Source organism: Sinocyclocheilus anshuiensis, unplaced genomic scaffold (assembly GCF_001515605.1).
Source record: "Sinocyclocheilus anshuiensis isolate Anshui unplaced genomic scaffold, SAMN03320099.WGS_v1.1 scaffold1661, whole genome shotgun sequence".
In the NCBI taxonomy this organism is placed as follows: Eukaryota; Metazoa; Chordata; class Actinopteri; order Cypriniformes; family Cyprinidae; genus Sinocyclocheilus; species Sinocyclocheilus anshuiensis.
Window position 1 is genome coordinate 52,900 of NW_015540517.1, and position 17,582 is coordinate 70,481.

General features: G+C 36.8%; 2 protein-coding genes across 4 annotated transcripts in view; both read left to right on the top strand.

Annotated features, from left to right (window-relative positions):
* The first annotated feature begins 799 nt into the window (after positions 1–799).
* Positions 800–12,777, top strand: LOC107687344 (histone H2A deubiquitinase MYSM1-like). The gene is made up of 19 exons (XM_016484624.1): positions 800–870; positions 1,615–1,687; positions 1,797–1,867; positions 1,993–2,058; positions 2,558–2,630; positions 2,715–2,813; positions 5,758–6,211; positions 6,301–6,529; positions 6,991–7,121; positions 7,208–7,311; positions 7,872–7,957; positions 8,080–8,137; positions 9,929–9,979; positions 10,068–10,142; positions 10,255–10,443; positions 10,531–10,663; positions 10,748–10,853; positions 11,731–11,788; positions 12,161–12,777. The coding sequence occupies exons 1-19, from the start codon at positions 812–814 to the stop codon at positions 12,419–12,421; spliced, it is 2,376 nt and encodes a 791-aa protein (XP_016340110.1). The 5' UTR covers positions 800–811; the 3' UTR covers positions 12,422–12,777.
* Positions 12,778–13,169: 392 nt separating this feature from the next.
* The window catches only part of oma1 (OMA1 zinc metallopeptidase), a 28,547-nt gene continuing 24,134 nt past the window's right edge, over positions 13,170–17,582 (top strand). For all 3 annotated transcript variants that reach the window (XR_001634122.1, XM_016484618.1, XM_016484619.1), the window contains exons 1-3: positions 13,170–13,864; positions 15,862–16,090; positions 16,391–16,564. Coding sequence is in view for 2 of the 3 variants with exons in the window: in XM_016484618.1 (XP_016340104.1) it covers positions 13,488–13,864; positions 15,862–16,090; positions 16,391–16,564 (780 nt within the window). In the remaining variant the exon portion in view is untranslated. The remainder of the gene's footprint in view (positions 13,865–15,861; positions 16,091–16,390; positions 16,565–17,582) is intronic.

Sequence of the window (17,582 nt, forward strand, 5' to 3'; positions counted from 1 at the left end):
TTCATATTCGCGCGATTTTTTGCGCAGCTCATCAGTGAACAACGGCTCTGTGTAGTTAATGCTGCTCAATGCGAAAGCCCGCAGGTGATGGAGATTTACCGCTGATTACAGAACCGGCTTTCTGACAAGATGTGCTTTAAATATCACATGCGATTAATCGTGCAGCCCTAGTATAGGACATCACTGGAGACTCCGAGGTGAGTATAAGTGATCGCTGGAGACTCCGAGGTGAGTATAGGAGATCGCTGGAGACCCAGAGGTGAGTATAGGACATCGCAGGAGACCCAGAGGTGAGTATAGGAGATCGCAGGAGACCCAGAGGTGAGTATAGGACATCGCTGGAGACTTGAGGAAGGAGAGTATTAGAGATCCCTGGAGACACAGAAGTGAGTATAGGAGATCAGTGGAGACTTGAAATGGAACAGGTAAGAGATTGATGAAGGAAAAAACGGACGGACCTGTACTGTATTAGTAGAAAATCGTTCTAGCGTTTAATGCTGAGAAAAGACTTGACTGAACTAGGAAGGGCACATCCTCACGTAGGATGCTTCCTAATATAAATTGGTGCTTATTTTTAAGCACAAGTGCACAGTGCTCACTTTTTTCTGTGGATTAAATTACAGATGAAAAAAATAAATATCAATTTGTGTTATATTGTGATCTCACATAGCAGTGTATTTTAGTCTAGAATTCAGTGAAACACGCAGCAGTAGCGTCATCCTGCCAGTGAGTGGCGCTGTGACAAACATACTCCTCCCTCTCTCTCTCTCTCTCTCTCTCTCTCTCTCTCTCTCACACATCCGCCGCAAACATGGCAGACGAGTTGGATGTTGTTGACATCGAGGGAGATGAATGTGATGAAAGAGTCGGGTAGGAGATTATTCTCTCATTTCCCGCTGTCTGGAGAATATTATGTACTTCTGCTTTGATACATTTGAGTTCATGGATGAGCAGAAGTGAGACAGAAGCAATAGAAAAACGACTGACAGGATTAATATGAACTTCTCTAGTTATATGAACACAGTTACACTATTTTAACATCAGCTAGGAAACGAGTTTGTTATAACTGTGGCGCTTCAATTACTTGCTTCCAAGATACTTCAGTACAAAATTAAAAATGCTGACGATTATTAAAGAAACTAATGTAAACTAACCGTATATGTGCACCGTTATATTCCCTTTCTACTATTGTGTTGACTATGTAAATCCAGTAATTTTTGCATGGTTACTGGAAACGGACTGTTTGTTTACATAGAGTAAATAATGCATAGCTGCTTGCAACTAACTCTAAATCAAAGCCCTATTAAGTACATGTTGTTAATTAACATTACTCAGTACTTAAATGTACAGTTACACTTGTAACAGGGACACTGTAAAATGAACCGAAAAAATCACTACAGGAATTACAAATGTAGATATGTTAAATTTTCAGAAGTGCATCCAAGAACAGCAGTCCCACATGTAGAATAACACGTTTAGTAAAGAATCAAACACAAATATGTGCTTTTAAATCCTCTGTAATCACGTACTCAATAGTTGTCTTTTGTAAATTAATTGCTGTAAACACTTTTATATATAATTAATGTCTTTATTATTTGTCTGCTCTCTTAAAAGGGACCTGAACAGTGCTGAGATTCTCCAGGATCAATATTTACATTCTGCTTGGAAGACAAACAGCAGTATACTGGTAAAGTAAAATGGATTTTAAGGGTTAGCTCACCCTAAAATGATAACTGTCACTATACATAAAGATATGAAAATGGATATGATGTGTTGTTGTTATTGTGTGTGTTCAGCCGTGGACGCTGGACAGCTCCATCAGCGATGAGAACAGACAGGCCATTGAGGGCATGCTGCTGGAGGAACAGTATCCTTCACTCTTCTCACGTCACACTGATTAATTCTCATTTTGTTCATGTTTGGTTTTCACATCCCATAATGCACAATGGATGTGATCATTCATTAAAAGCATTGTTTTTCTTAAAAGAAAAGGTATTATTTTGCCAGTAAAAAAGCACCAAATGTAGCATGGACCAATGAGAAGACTAAAGTAAAAAAGTGAGCTTCCTTCTTTTATCACTTTGTGTTCATGAATATGTAAACTCCTACACAACCTTTCAAAAGTTTGGTGTATGTAAGATTTTTTTCAATACTAACAATCCAGCAAGAACACACAAAAATGATAGTAAAGACTTTAATGAATGAATGAATGATGCAATTATATAGCGCTTTATTGTATATTGTTGTACACTCAAAGCGCTTTACAATCATGTAACATTGCTACAGATGTTTTCTTTTTGAAAATTCCGTATTGCTGTCACAGGAATAAATTACAAATTAATATACATTTAAATCGAAAAATATTATTTTAAATTCTAATAATATTACACAATATATCTGGTTTGCAGTGTTTTTGATCAAATAGCCTTGGTGAACATAAGAAAAAAAAACAACATAAAAAAATATTACAGACCCCAAACTTTTCAATGTTTGTGTGTGTATATATATATATATATATATATATAAGTATAATAATTCATTCAGAATGTCTTTGTAGGACATTGGTGAAGAGTTCTGGAGCACAAACTTGTTGGGTTGAAGAGGAGAAAGATCTCTTTGAGAAAGGACTGGTATGTTTTCTGAACACAGAGAAAACAGTGCTCTCTCATATAAGGAATTAAATTGTATTTTGTTTTGTTTTTTATGGTTTCTAGGCTCAGTTTGGCCGTAGGTGGACAAAGATCGCCAAACTAATCGGCACTAGGACAGTTCTGCAGGTGAAGAGCTATGCTAGGCAGTACTTCAAAAATAAGGTATGACTTTAGTCCATTTCCACATTACCATATGAAAATCCATACGCTTTTGGTTCAGATGTGTGTAGTGCTTTAAAATTAATTCATATATAAGGTAGAGCCCGACCGCTATATCGTTTAGCCGATATATCGGCGAATATGCCGCCATTATTAAATTTGTTTTACAGAACATATAACGCAGATAAAATGCTTGAAATGGTGTAATTACTTAGTTTGTCCAGCGGAGCGTGCTCCATTGTTTGCTACTGAAAGTGAAAGTGAAAGTGACGTGACATGTGGCCAAGTATGGTGACCCATACTAGGAATTAGTGCTCTGCATTTATCCCATCCTAAGTGCACACACACAGCAGTGAACACACACACTGTGAACACACACCCACTGTGAACACACAGCCGGAGCAGTGGGCAGCCATTTATGCTGCGGCGCCCGGGGAGCAGTTGGGGGTTCGGTGCCTTGCTCAAGGGCACCTCAGTCGTGGTATTGAAGGTGGGAGAGAGCACTGTACATTCACTCCCCGCACCTACAATCCCTGCTGGTACGAGACTCGAACCCGCAACCTTTGGGTTACGAGTCAGACTCTCTAACCATTAGGCCACGACTTCCCCACTGGTGACCTGGATGAAACGCTTTAAAGCTTAAGTCTATAGAAAACCATTGAAACTTTGAACGGCCATATCTCCGTAAAGGCACGGCGAATCTGCACCAAATTCGGGGGATCCCTTCAGCTCGAGGAACCCTCTCGAACGCTAATCGAGTGTACGTCTAGAGGCCCGTTTTCAAATGAGACCACCCCCGAGTCGATAGCCCCCAGGTTTGGGAGTTACGGGTGGTTAAATTCGCGGTCCGGCGCCGACCGATCTGGTGATCCCGGGGAGCTACCGACGCGCGGTGTTTATGAAAACATATGAAAACATTAAAAAAATGTTTATGTATATATATTCTGTTTATGTATATAGTGTATTCTATATATAGTACCAGTCAAATGTTTGGACACACGAATGGGAAAGTGTCCAAACTTTTGACTGGTACTGTACTATAATATATACAAAGAATATTGGCTGAATTATCGATATAATAATACCCTAATATCGGTATCGGCCCCCAAAACCCATATCGGTCGGGCTCTAATATAAGGGAATAATTATAAATATAGACATCCAAGGGGGTATTTTTAAAATCTAAATTAAAAATTTTTTTTTTATTGGATTATGTATTAGAAAAATAGCGATTTATTGCAGCAAGCAGAAAATACGGTGTCTTTCTCTCATGTTAAGAACACGCTGCGGAGGTGCTTTCTCTTAACACCACAAAAACAGTTAACCTATCAAAATAAACCACGTAACATATATCATAAAGGCACATTTCCCGCCAGTCCTGTGTAAACTACGGCACGCAAAGTTTTTTGAATTAATTTATTTTTTAATATCGTGAGATGGCGGAGAGCAAGAAAACAACGCAGTCTGAAGCTGCTCACTTAGACGATCTTGCTCGTCTCAGTCTGCTCAATCTTGGTGATGTCAGTGCCCTAAACGATGTTATATGGACTATTTCACATCCAGAGATGAAGGATCGGATGATGGAGTTACTAAAGAGGAGGAGTCCGATGACAGTCTGTTATATGCACAGGTGCGCTGCACTCGCTTTTCTAAATGTAAACTACAAGGTACACTATTCGTGCTATCTAAACATACAAGGGGTGATCAAAAGTTCAGAGACTATGCGCATCATGATAAACAATGGAAAACTGTCCTCTTCAGGGTGACGTTAGTCTGTTTGTGTAATGATGCAGTATAGCGCTCTTGACAGACAGCGATCGTTAAGTAGAAGTAAAAGTGAAACCCGTCTCACTTTAAACCCGTTTTTCTCAAAATTCCATTCCTGAAAATCATAGCTATCAGCCAACTACAGATAGCCATAACTTTTGTTACGTTCAAGATAAAATAGACAAAATAAAAACAGTTTTGGAAAGGGCTTGAACCCAGCTTTCATATGGTATGAAAACCTAAAAAAGGAAAATTTCACCATGTGTTGGGTTTTCCTAGATCACTTTACATATATTGCCATCTTCTCTTCATTTGTTCATAATTTTGGGGGTCACTAATGAGCAGTTGACCACCTGAACTAATTTTGCATGTTATGATATTTTTGATCGTAATGATAATATATATTTTAAGATACATATTGTGGGTCTACCATTATTGCCTTCCTGTCACATGACAATAAAATGACTTCCTTCATGTTGGTTGTACCATTGTGACTTGACTGATTTGACTGAATTTGACAAAAATGATCAATTCTTGTTTTAGTGATAAATAATAAATTACATAGTAAAAAAAAAGTAATAATACTAATAAAAAAAATTACAATAGCATTCTAAAGTTTGGGGTTGGTAAGTTTTTTTTTTTTTTTTTTTAAATGGTTTTGGATGAAGTCTCTTCTGCTCACCAAATTTGCATTTATTTAATAAAAATACAGTAAAAACAGTAATATTGTTAAATATTATTACAATTTAAACGGTTTCTTATTTCAATATATTTCAAAATGTCTACGATGACAATTTTTAAAGAATTTTTAGCATCTATCATTCCAGTCTTCAGTGTCACATGATTCTTCAGAAATCGTTGTAAAAAAAAAAATCTGATTATTATCAATGTTAAAAACGGTTTTGCTGCTTAATATTTTTTGACAACTACTTTCTTTCAAAAAATCTGCCTGACCCCATACTATTGAGCAGTATAGCAGACTGTTTAATAAGATTTCCTGTTTTTCAACAAGCCTGATCAAAAATATCAATATGAATATTAATTCAGAAATATAAAACATGGTGATACCTCATTGTATGTACAAAATATGTTCTTAATATTTTTTCAACATTGTATTAAAATAAAATGAGCTTCTTTCAGTAAGCATCCCTTTATTTTTTTCCCTGTGTCTGAACTTTAGTCTAAAACAGACACACCTGCCAAAGTGCCCTCCTCTAATGTGACTTCAGACACCATGTTGGTCCCCTCGATCCAGCCTCATGTCTCAGCCCTGACCAATGCTGTGCGCATCGAGCAACTTTCTGATGATCAAGATGTTGACATCACTGATGACTTCAGTGACGATGGGCATCAGTCAGAAAACCAGCCAGAGCCCCCAGGCTCCCCAGAGTGCAAACACAAAGAAGAACTCAGTCCACTGCCACCTCCATCAGACGTACTTTTAAACCCTCTGTCAGAATCAGAAAGGACAGCTCAAGATGGACCCACTGATCCAGACACAAATGGAAACGCTGGCATTGTTACTCATATTGGGATTGATCCGGAACCTGAGGAGGAAAGTGGGACGTGCTTCTCTAAATCAGGCAGCCCAGGCAAACACAGCCTGTCTGAGGAGGAGAGCATTGAAAGAGCAGGTACATCACTAGCACTTAATTTAATCTCTGTAACTGTAGCAGACCATTAGCATTAGCAGAATTATGGGTAATGTGTTCTTGTACTCCAGATAAGACTGAATCAGGTGAAAGTCCTGAGGAGGAGATGGAGGAAGACCAGGAGGAGGAGGAGGAGGAGGAGGAGGAGGAGGAGCTCAGAGCTCCTGATCAGGAGGTTGTACTGGACCTAAACACCATCACAGAGGAGGAGAAGCAAGCCATCCCAGAATTCTTTGAGGGGCGTCCATCAAAAACATCAGAGAGATATCTAAAAATCCGCAATTACATCCTGGACCAGTGGTGAGATGTTGTTCTGTGCACTTCTGAGGAACGTTTTTAAGTTCATACATACATAGACTGTCATAGTTCACATACTACATATACTGAAAATAGTGTTTTTTTTTTTGTTTTTGTTTTTTTAAATAAAACAACAAAACCGTAAAAACGTCATAATATGGTTTAAATATGTTTGTTCTTTTTATACTTTTTAAATATTTTTTTTTTATATCAGAACAGTTGTGCTTACTGCTTGAAATATTTATGGAAACTGATTTTTTTTTTCAGGATCCTTTGATGAATATAATTTTTTTAACAATTTAAAATACTGTCATTTTTCATCAATTTAGAGCATCCTTGCTGAATGAAAGTATTAATTTCTTTCAAAATAAAAATCTTACTGACCATAAACTTTTGAACGGTAGTGTATACTTATTAAAAACTTGATCTTTTCTTGAAAATTAACTTCTCTCATGTCTCTTCAGGGGAAGAAGTAAACCCAAGTACCTTAACAAGACATCAGTGCGTCCAGGCTTGAAGAATTGTGGGGATGTCAACTGCATCGGTCGGATACACACCTACTTGGAGCTCACTGGAGCTATTAACTTCAACTGTGGTAATGCTTATTGCTCGGTCAGTTTCTTCTCTGTTTTCATGAGTACAGTTGCCCTCCCTAAACTCTCTTTCTCCCTTCCTCTGCAGATCAGGCTATCTATAACCGTCCACAGCTGGTTGATCGCTCTCGGCTAAAGGAAAACAAAGACAGGCTGGAGGCGTATCATCTTGCCCAGAGACTGCAGTCTATGGTGAGAAAGGGTTACAGCTCACTGTTACTGTTCTCATCATCATTATCTGTGGATGTTTGTCCATTACAACTGTTTTCATTTATCTGCTCATTTAATGATTCTTCTAATGTATTTGGTGGTGTTTGTGTGTGTGTGTGTGTGTGTGTGTGTGTGTGTGTGTGTGTGTGTGTGTGTGTGTTCCACGCAAACAGTATGAGGTATTGAATCAAAATCTGCAGTTCTTCTTAGAACTGAAATATAATCTACAGAGAACCACTCCAGGACAGATTGTTTTTATGACCTGATACAATTAGAATCTATTTTTAAGATTGACAAAAAATTTGTCGTGAAATGATTCTTGATTTCAATGGTTTATAAAACATCATGTGATTTGTGTGTGTGTGTGTGTGTGTGTGTGTGTTGATCAAAGACAAAATTAAAATCTTTACACTTAATAATAAATTTTTTAAAATGCTATAATAATATATGTATTTTGAATGCTTTTTCTTTTTAAGAAAATACTTTTTGTTTACACTTTCTCATAATTGAGCCCTGATTTGTGTGGGTTTTTGGTCATCCAGCATCTGAGCGCAGAGGAGCTGGCCATCAGAAGAGAGGAAATGAAGAAGAAAGGACCAAAACCATCTAAACTCCCCAAACAGAGAGGGTAAACACACGCTCACTAACAAAACTGAAACCTTTAACATCTAGATCTTTTGTTTAATGATCTTGTTTATAGGCTTTTGATTGACACATCTTGAATTCATTCCATGACTTTGTCCTCTGCAGCTCTCTGATTGATCCATTCCAGCTCATTCCATGCAAAGCTTTTGGAGAGGAAACAGAGGTAATTATTATTATTTTTTAATAACATCTTTGATCAGTCTTTTAATGTATAAAATTTGAAAAAAGTACAATTAATTCTAAAAATATCATAAAAAATAAATAAACACTATTAATCATGCCCCCTCACCCTTAAGACTGGAATACAGATTTTAAAACACTAGCCATCATACACACTTGTCGACTTTGTAAGTGGTTGCAGATAAAAAGTGGGTATCATCAGCTGGCTGGCTATGACTGAAGGCAACTAGTGTTGACTTCTCTAGATTGTAAATCAGGGCAAAAATCTAGGCAAAAGTCATGTAGTGTGTTCCAGCCGTCATGTAAATTCCAGAATTAGGAATTTTTGAATCATTGAAACAATTCAAGCGTGAAGTGCCACCTAAATGCTCGTTTTTGCCAGTTCTGCTGTAATTCCTCTTCATAATTTATGTTCATCAGGGTTATTATAGTTAACTAAAACTAAAATCATAAAAAAAAGAGTTACTTGAAATAAAATAAACATTTACTGCAACAAAATAAATGAAATAAACTTATTTCAGGTAGCTGACAATTTATTTTATTTCAAATTCTCATTTTCATTTAGTTTAATTTGATGTAGAGATGGGACGTTTGACACTGAGGCGCTGAAGCCTGTTTTACTCAGCAGACTGGTTCGAAAGACTCTGTCGAGGCTTGTATCAAATCTCCATGATCACGTGACCGATGACGCTTGAGCCTTCATACGTCACAATGAAACACCTGAAGCGAGGTGACTGATTTGAATCTTTGGCGCATTATAAGGAGTTGCGAAATGCTTGGTGTTCCCGCCCTGCTTCATAGTAACATAGTAACAACTTTCATGTGTGGACAATGATTCTCAGAATGAAGACACAGCTGCTATTGCTGAGTATTGCTTTCATGTTGAAACTGGAATCAACAAGATGCGTGAATCATTTGAAAGTGGCTGCTATAATTGCAGCCGACCACTAGATGTCACTGGTAGGGTCTGTCTTTGAGGCTTTGTGAAGCTTTGAAGCTTTTTTTGGTACAATCAGGAAAAGCCTCAAAAGCTTCACAAGGCTTCATCTGCCCATCTAATTTGATGTACTAAAAAACTAAAACTGAAAAAAATTATGCAAATTAAAAAAAAATTTTTTTGTTTTTTTAAAACATAAAAACTAAATTCCTAAAACTTTAAATAACTTTAAAATGAAAATAGGAAAATAGAAACTAATTCAAAATATTAATAATAAAATCTATAATAGTATCTCAGTCATAACTAGGGTGACCATATGTGCCATTTTTACAGGACACGTCTTGGCCATGATTTCTATAGTGCCTAAAATATCCAGGTTTTGTCTGTTTGCACTGCGCAGACCGATCATTGAATGACATCCACGAGAGCTATAGAGAGTGCTTTCGTATCGCTCTCGCGGTACTTTGATGTCATACAACGATTGATCTGCACAGCTCCGCTTCAAGCCGAACGAACACACCTCTAATATGTACGCATATTTGCATCACTTTGACCGTTCTCTGTAGAACCCACCTTCTAACGCACCACGATTGGTCGATCATGCACAATGCCTGCACATTATTGGTCAAACTACTTTTCGATCATTACCTTCAGCAAGTATGAAAACAGGAAAACAAAAACAAAACCTGGATATTTTAGGCAATATAGAAATCCTGGCCAGGACGTGTTCCATATAAATAGCATGTATGGGCCACCCTAGTGACAACACTGCAGTTTATTTTGTTGTATAGAAATTAATTTCATCAGACTTATTTTGTCTGTTGTGTCTTGTCTCAGGAACCATACAAAGTGATAGTTTGTGCTGAGGCTCTTGTTGTCATGGATATAGTAAGTATGACACAGTGTTGGTTTCCAGATTTGCATTTTCATTCATTCCTCAGTATTATGTTGTACTAATAATTGAATCCTTTCCCAGCATGCTCATGTATCCATGGGAGAGGTGATTGGCCTTTTAGGAGGAACATATGAAGATGAAGAGAAGGTGTTAAAGGTCAGTTCATTCATGGATTCATTCAACTGAGTCTGTTTTTTTCAATCAGTTTCGGACGGCTGTGACAATAAATGCTGTTGATTTGTTTGTCATTTTGCTGATGTTTGTGCAGATCTGTGCAGCAGAGCCATGCAACAGCTTGAGCACAGGTCTGCAGTGTGAGATGGACCCCGTCTCTCAGACTCAGGCCTTGGAGCTGCTCGGGGTCAAAGGTCACAGTGTGGTGGGTTGGTACCACTCTCATCCAGCCTTCGACCCCAACCCCTCCCTCAGAGACATTGACACTCAGGCCAAATACCAGGTAACACATCACTGTATTATATTGTAGTTGGAATAGGATGGTGTCTTTGGTTACGTGTCACATCCTCTCTGTCTGTTTCTATGGCAGAGTTATTTTTCTCGAGGAGGTGCTCCGTTCATCGGGATGATTGTCAGCCCGTATAACTCAAGTAACCCGTCTCCCCTGTCTCAGACCACCTGTCTGCTGGTCCAGGAGGAGACCGGACCCTCTGGACCTCAGAGTATGTCACAGAAGCACCTAGTGTAAATAATAAAATAGGCCCAGCTACAGCTGAATTTGAATCAGTTTGTTGTTTGTGTTTCAGGGTTTCCATTCCGATTTAACATCCAGTATTCATCTGAGCTTCCTGATTGGTCAGAAGTGATGAGAAGAGCAGAATGGGTGGTGTTCAAGTACAGGCTGTGTCATGGGTGAGCTGTGTGTTTTTGACTGTAAGAGGGAAGCAAGAATACATGAAAATATTACAAAGTTACAAAACACTGCATGTTATTCACATTTCCATAAACTAGCCTCAAATGACATTATATTAATATAAAATAAACACTACTTATTATTCAGAATATTTGAATGTAGAGTATTTCTAACATTGTTTATTAGTATTTGTATTAGTAGTATTTTACATTATTTCCAGCTTTAATAAAGCTTGCTACCATTTAGAGAAATTAAAGACCAAATAGCATTCAAAAGTTTGGGGTCAGTAAGATTTTTTTTTTTTGGAAAGACAAATAATTTTATTCTGCAAGGATGCATTAATTTGATCAAAAGTGACAGTAAAGAAATGTATAATGTAATAAAAGATTTATATTTCAAGTAAATGCTGTTCTTTTCAACTTTTTATTTATCAAATAATCCTAAAAAAAGTATGACGGTTGCCACACAAATATTTTGCAGCACAACTGTTTTCAACATTGAAAATAGTAAGAAATCATCTTGATCAGCATATTAGTATGATGTCTGAAGGATCATGTGACACTGAAGGCTGGAGTAATGATGCTGACAATTCAGTTTTGCCATCACAGGAAGAATAGATTGCATTTAAAAATATATTAAAATTTTAAAGTGAAAATTTTAAATTATAATAATAATATTTCACTATGCTTTAAAATACATTATTAATTTTTACAATGAAGAAAATTTGCCATGTTAAAAACATCATCCAGCAATGCTGTTCACTTTTCTCAGTCACAGGCAGCTGGGTGTAGTGAGACCTAATATGAATATTAGAAATGATGTGCAGTTTTGTATATTGGGCTGACAAATGGCAATAATATTTAATTCCTCTTTCAGGAGTGTACCAATGGACAGGCTCTTCCGCAGACACTCTTCTCTAACTTGCCTGGAAAAGGTAATACGTCTCATCTAGACTTCACATCACACCCACAGACCGCCCAGATATTGCACATAAAAATTGCAAAAGATTTCGGACAAGCTGGCTAATCTGATTGCATGACTACCTAGAAACAAGGTTCTCACACTGCTGTCAAAAGCACTTCTGAGTACACTAGAGGATGGCATGGCCTACATGAACTGAGCAAATCTCTGAAAGATATTCAGTGTTTTCTTTGAGGTAATTGGTAGGATATCCACAAAAACTCATTCTAATGGTTCACGGTGAATTTAAATGCATTTATTTGACATGTTAGTCGAATGAGTTCTGCTAAATAATTACGTTTTTTTTTCATTATAATTAACTATTATTTGTTTTGTCTGTCTGTAGATGCTTACATCAATCCGGAAGACTTTGGAGCAGGTCTCAGAGATTGACTTAGAGACTTTCCTGGTACAGATAGAAACCTTGTTTACTACACATTTTCTCCCTGAGACTGGCTCTTCCTCCTGTCATCTTCATGAAACAGTAACACAGCCTCAGTTACTGTCATTCATCTCCTCTGAGCCAATCAACAGCAGCCATGCCACGGATGAGACGTGTGTTACTGAGTATGACAGCCCAGATGAACTGTCAGATGAACTGTACTAAAAGACCTGTCGACCATGTTAAAAGCTGTAATGAAAAAGAGGATGCACCTGTTACACAGTCTATCAACCCTACTACCCTGTAAATAATAACAATAAACCTAACAATCTGAAGGTAAAAACATACTATAAAGAAACCTGCTACTGCGGAGGACGTGTATCATTCATGCATTGTACAAAATTGTGTAACATTGCATTCATGTAGATTTTTATTATAAGTTTTATAATATAGTTTTCATAAAAGTTGAGTTTAACCACAAAGCTCTATTTAAAATTAAAGTTTAAACGTAATACTTGTTTTTTTTTGTAGTTTGATGACATTTTGTCATTCAATTTGATCAGTGTTCAAGAAAGTGTTTGTGACCATTTATAAATAAAAGTATTCTGAAAAAGATTCACTGAAATTGGAGTAACACAATTTGAGTAAAAACGAAATGTTAACTCTGGCAAAAGCTGTCCTTTTTACTGTTTAATTTCGATCACGTTAGCATTTCATAATATCAATTGCATATAAACACAAGATATACAATTTAGGGTTTTACACAAGATGTCAAACTCTGAACAGACACAATGAAGTGTAGAATGAACGAAGCCACGTATAATTGCGTATTTTCTACTGAAAGCGAGTAAAAAGACTGGAAGGTTTAATGAAAGTTACTGTAGTGTTAGAATAAGTGAATTATTGTGACCGCCGGTAATTGAAAGGCGGAACCACAGTGAAGTGTTGCCGTTGGCAGGGGGAGTGTTTTAACTGTAGCAGAGAGAGTTACAGTGAAGAACTTCTCGAAACAGACGGATAAACTTTTTAAATAATTAATGTCTGTAATTAAGGAGTTGTAGCAATGAAAGTCTAGCAACGCTGAAAGTTTTAGCGATCAGGCTAAGTGTAATCACACTTGCCATAATATGTGGACTTTTATAGACTTCCTACTTTGCTGACAGTGACATTAATATGTGAATTTTAAATGCATAATGTGCCCATATAGCCTACAAACTATGACTTAGCTTATCATTGTAATTATTACGCAAACAAGGGTAAAGTTGAACGTTCAGTGTATTTTATAATAACAATGGAGCAGATTTGTCTTCGCCTGGTCAAACTCGACATGTTGTCCAGAATAAGGTCATTAAACCGGGTTGATTCTGTGGTCAGATGGTGTGGACAGAGACAGCGTCCGTCACTCTTCGCCTCTGCTCGGACTGATCTCAGGACAAACTCATCTACCTCTCTGAAACCAAGAGGATCTGTCACAGTTTCTCCTTCATTTCTCTGTTTGAGATCAAGACTCAGCATCTGTATAACAGCATTCAGACCTCCAGTTCATCCGTTCATCATTCAGTCCACGCGGGAGATTCACACCTCGGGCAGACTGAGAGCTTTACCTGCACCCTTGATATGGATGGTGCTGAAGCCACTGCAGAAGCTCATGGCCATCATACTGGGCAGGTGAGGTTTCTTTTAAACAAATACTTAATAACCTTTATAAGAATGACATACCTCCCCATCTTCAGCCATCAGCCTTTGTCAAGAACAGATGAAGCTGGTGAATCAGTGAACAGCTCTAGGTTTTAACTAGCAAGAGTGATGCACCAATAATTATGGCCAATGCTGATGCCCATGATATGATACAATACATTGCCTGGGCAAAAAAATGAATAAAAAAAAGCAAACAGTCAAGAGTATAGGATTGGATCTTTATTGCAGTGATTAATATGTTTCTGACTTATGTGTTTTGCAACCATTCTTTTAATCCTGATTGTGTAGTTTTTATTTCTTAACTATGTTGGAAGACATACCTATGTACATATTTCAGCATGACAATGTCAAGATTAATTGGACCCAAATTGTGCAGTAGTGACTTGGGCATCATGAGGACTAAGTCCTGAGCTTAACCCTATTAGAAGTCTTCAGGATGTGCTGGAAACTTTACAGAGTGGTGCCACTCTCGATGGAAATAAATGTTATGATGTTGCATAACATTGTTGAAACAATGTAATCAAAGTGAAAGGTGGTCCGAAATATTGGAGTGTGCAACTTTTTTTGGGCAGGCAGTGTAAAGTCGACTCCAGCACATCCCAAAGACATTTCAATCTTTCATAATTTGAGCCTGATGAATCGTTGCATTGTCCTCCTGGAATATGAACATGGGTACATTTTCTAATGTGTTTGTTTAAGAAATAAAATCTACGCACTGCATCAGTTAAGAGCTAAAAGTGTTGTTGCTAAATTTGGCTTTATTTATATACATATATACAATGGTTGATAATGAATAGGATGGCCAATATTTAAATCTATACAATTTTTTAATATAAAATTTGTCAGATAAATGAATATATTCTTTGTAGATAAATATTTTTTTCATAATATTGTTAGTTATGGTCAGTGATTGATATACAGTAGTAGCAATATTTTAAATCCATTCAGTAGTTTTTTCCCAATCCCCAATTATTAGCTGATACTAATATGTTTACATAACTTACACAATTTATCTATATCCTTTTTTCTAAATATATTTGAAACTGTATTTACACTAAATCAATTAGAATTTTACGGTGAAATCAGAATTTAAAATTAGCGGTGGCAGAAACGAACCTTTTCGAAGCTTCGAATCTACTGAACAAACATGACTCACTGTTTCGAAGCATTCGATACACCACACGCTAGTGATGCCTGCTGGTCAAAACTGCATATCTGCAACAAAAACTCAGTCCAAAAAAATAATAGATGCATAAAAACAGTTTTTACGAACCCATTGCAAATGTTTTATTGAAATTGCAATTAGCATATATATTCTTCAAATATGAGGACGATATACAAACCACTGAAACATTTCGAAACAGTTGTGAAGTAACGAAGCCCCGGTAACTGAAATCGCATGTCTTGGGCCGTTTGATATGTGCTCGTGGTTCATTAGTGGTTCGATACAAATGATTCGCTAATGTTTCGAAGCTTTAAGAAGCTTTGCTTCGAAGCATTCATTCAAAGCATTCATCAACTAGTTAAATACATGTTAATGTATTATATACATATAGCAGTAACATTGTAAAACTCTTTATTGTCATTTTTGATCCTTTTAATGCATTCTTGCTGAATAAAAGTTTTTTTTTTTTTTTCCAAATAAAGAAAAGAAAAAAAAAATAGTGAACATGCACATTTAAGGAATGTATAATCCAGAACAGTTTACAAAATGCTTTAGCTTCACTTAACCTGCAGAAAATCCACCAAATGTTCTGCAGGTTATGTGAAACCAAAGCAGAAATCTACCAAAGTCCTTGGCTTGTACTGTCTCCAAGCACTTATTTATACTGTGGTTACTTAAATGGGGAGCATATGGCAGGTCATGACACCAAAGTTCTTGTTTTTGTGTGAGGGTGAGGCAGTGAGCTAAGGTTTAATAATGATAAAAATTCTGATTTAATGTGTATCTCTCTCTCTGTCTCTAGGAGTATTAGAAAATGGTGGTTGGCTCTGCCACCCAATAGAAAGCAGCTGTTTCGTGAATGGACATGGCGTCGACGCTGGCACTTTGTGGGAGCTGGGGCAGGACTGCTGTTCTTTGTCTGCCTCTTTTTATTCACTCATCTGGATGAATCTCCAGTGACAGGCAGGACCCGACTGCTGGTGTTCAGCAGGGAGAACTTCATGGAACTGGCTCAGGTCACTGCGGAAGCGGTACGACTTCAGTCGAGCAGTTTTTAGTCATGTCCACACAACTGGTTTAGTCTGTTTTCAGTTATTTATTTTTTTGTGGTTGCAACCAGTTCATTTCATATGAATTTATGATCAATAACAATATTTCAAGAACAACATGCCTCAAGCTGGTCCAAAATGATTTGTGTGAATTAGATTTTTTTGTGTGCAATTGGATATTATGAAAATGAAATGTGGTGTTTCATTTCACAAATCATTTAATTGAATTCCATTTGATTTCATGGACTCTTGCTCCTCTTTCTCCTTCGTTCTCTCTCTCAGTATATGGAGGAGTTTAAGGATTCTCTGATCGCTCGATCGGATCCCAGGCATCAGGCGGTGGAGTTAGTGGTTCGGATTCTGGCCGAGAGAAACCGGGACATTGCTGAGATTTCCTCTGTCCCCTGGACGGTCCATGTGGTGGACGGTCCTACAATCAATGCGTTTGTTTTGCCTGTGAGTCATATCTGGTAACAACCAAAGGATTTCTCTAATAAATAAACCAAATCTATACATTTTTTGGCAATTTTAAGAAGCAACTCTGACTGCAAAGAAATCGTCAGTCTTAGAGTTTGCTTATTATTTAGATGACTTGCTTCTTCATTATCCAACCTATTGTACTGTATGTTGAACCTTATATACATGCACAAATAAAGAAAATACACAGTATGAAGCACTGATACAGTATTTTCAGGAAAAGTAATACTACATATACTCAATATACACAACTGTTCAAATGTTTGGGGTCAGTAAGATTTTGAAAAATATATATTTATTTAGCAATGACAAAATAAACTTAATTGAAACTAAACTGACGTGACAGTAAAGACATTTCTTATGTTACAACATATTTATATTCCAAAAAAATGCTGCTCTTTAAATTAAAAAGGTATGACAATTTACATGAAAATATTAAGTAGGGCTGTGCAATTAATCGCATGCGACTGTCAAGCGCATCTCGTCAGTAAAGCCGGTTCCGTGATTGGTAGTAAATCTCCATCACCTGCTTTCAGATGGAGCGGCATTTAGTCACGGAACCGGCTTTACTGACGAGATGCGCTTGACAATCGCATGCGATTAATTGCACAGGCCTAATATTAAGCAACACAACCGTTTTAAACAGTGATAAGAAGAAATGTTTCTTGAACAGCAAACACCAGAATGTTATTATGATTTCTAAAAGATCATGTGACACTAAAGACTAGTAATGATTACTGAAAATTCAGCTTTGCCAACACAGAAATAAATTGGATTTTAAAATATAATAAAATAGAACATAGCTATTTCTATTTAATTTCTATTTACTAGTAATTAGTAATTGTAATAATATTTTACAATCAATTTCTGTTTTTACTCTGTTTGATCAAATAAATGCAGCCTTTGTTAGCATAAGACTTGAACAGTAGTATGTTTATGTCCCTATTTCATTGTAGTATGTATATGTGTATATATATATATATATATATATATATAT

What these genes read in the sequence shown, in the direction of transcription:
- LOC107687344 (XM_016484624.1), top strand. Translation starts at nt 812, where the DNA reads ATGGCAGACGAGTTGGATGTTGTTGACATCGAGGGAGATGAATGTGAT. An exon ending in GGCATGCTGCTGGAGGAACA is followed by an intron (nt 1,868 to 1,992) that starts GTATCCTTCACT and finishes TTAAAAGAAAAG; the next exon opens with GTATTATTTTGCCAGTAAAA. An exon ending in AAACTCCCCAAACAGAGAGG is followed by an intron (nt 7,958 to 8,079) that starts GTAAACACACGC and finishes TGTCCTCTGCAG; the next exon opens with CTCTCTGATTGATCCATTCC.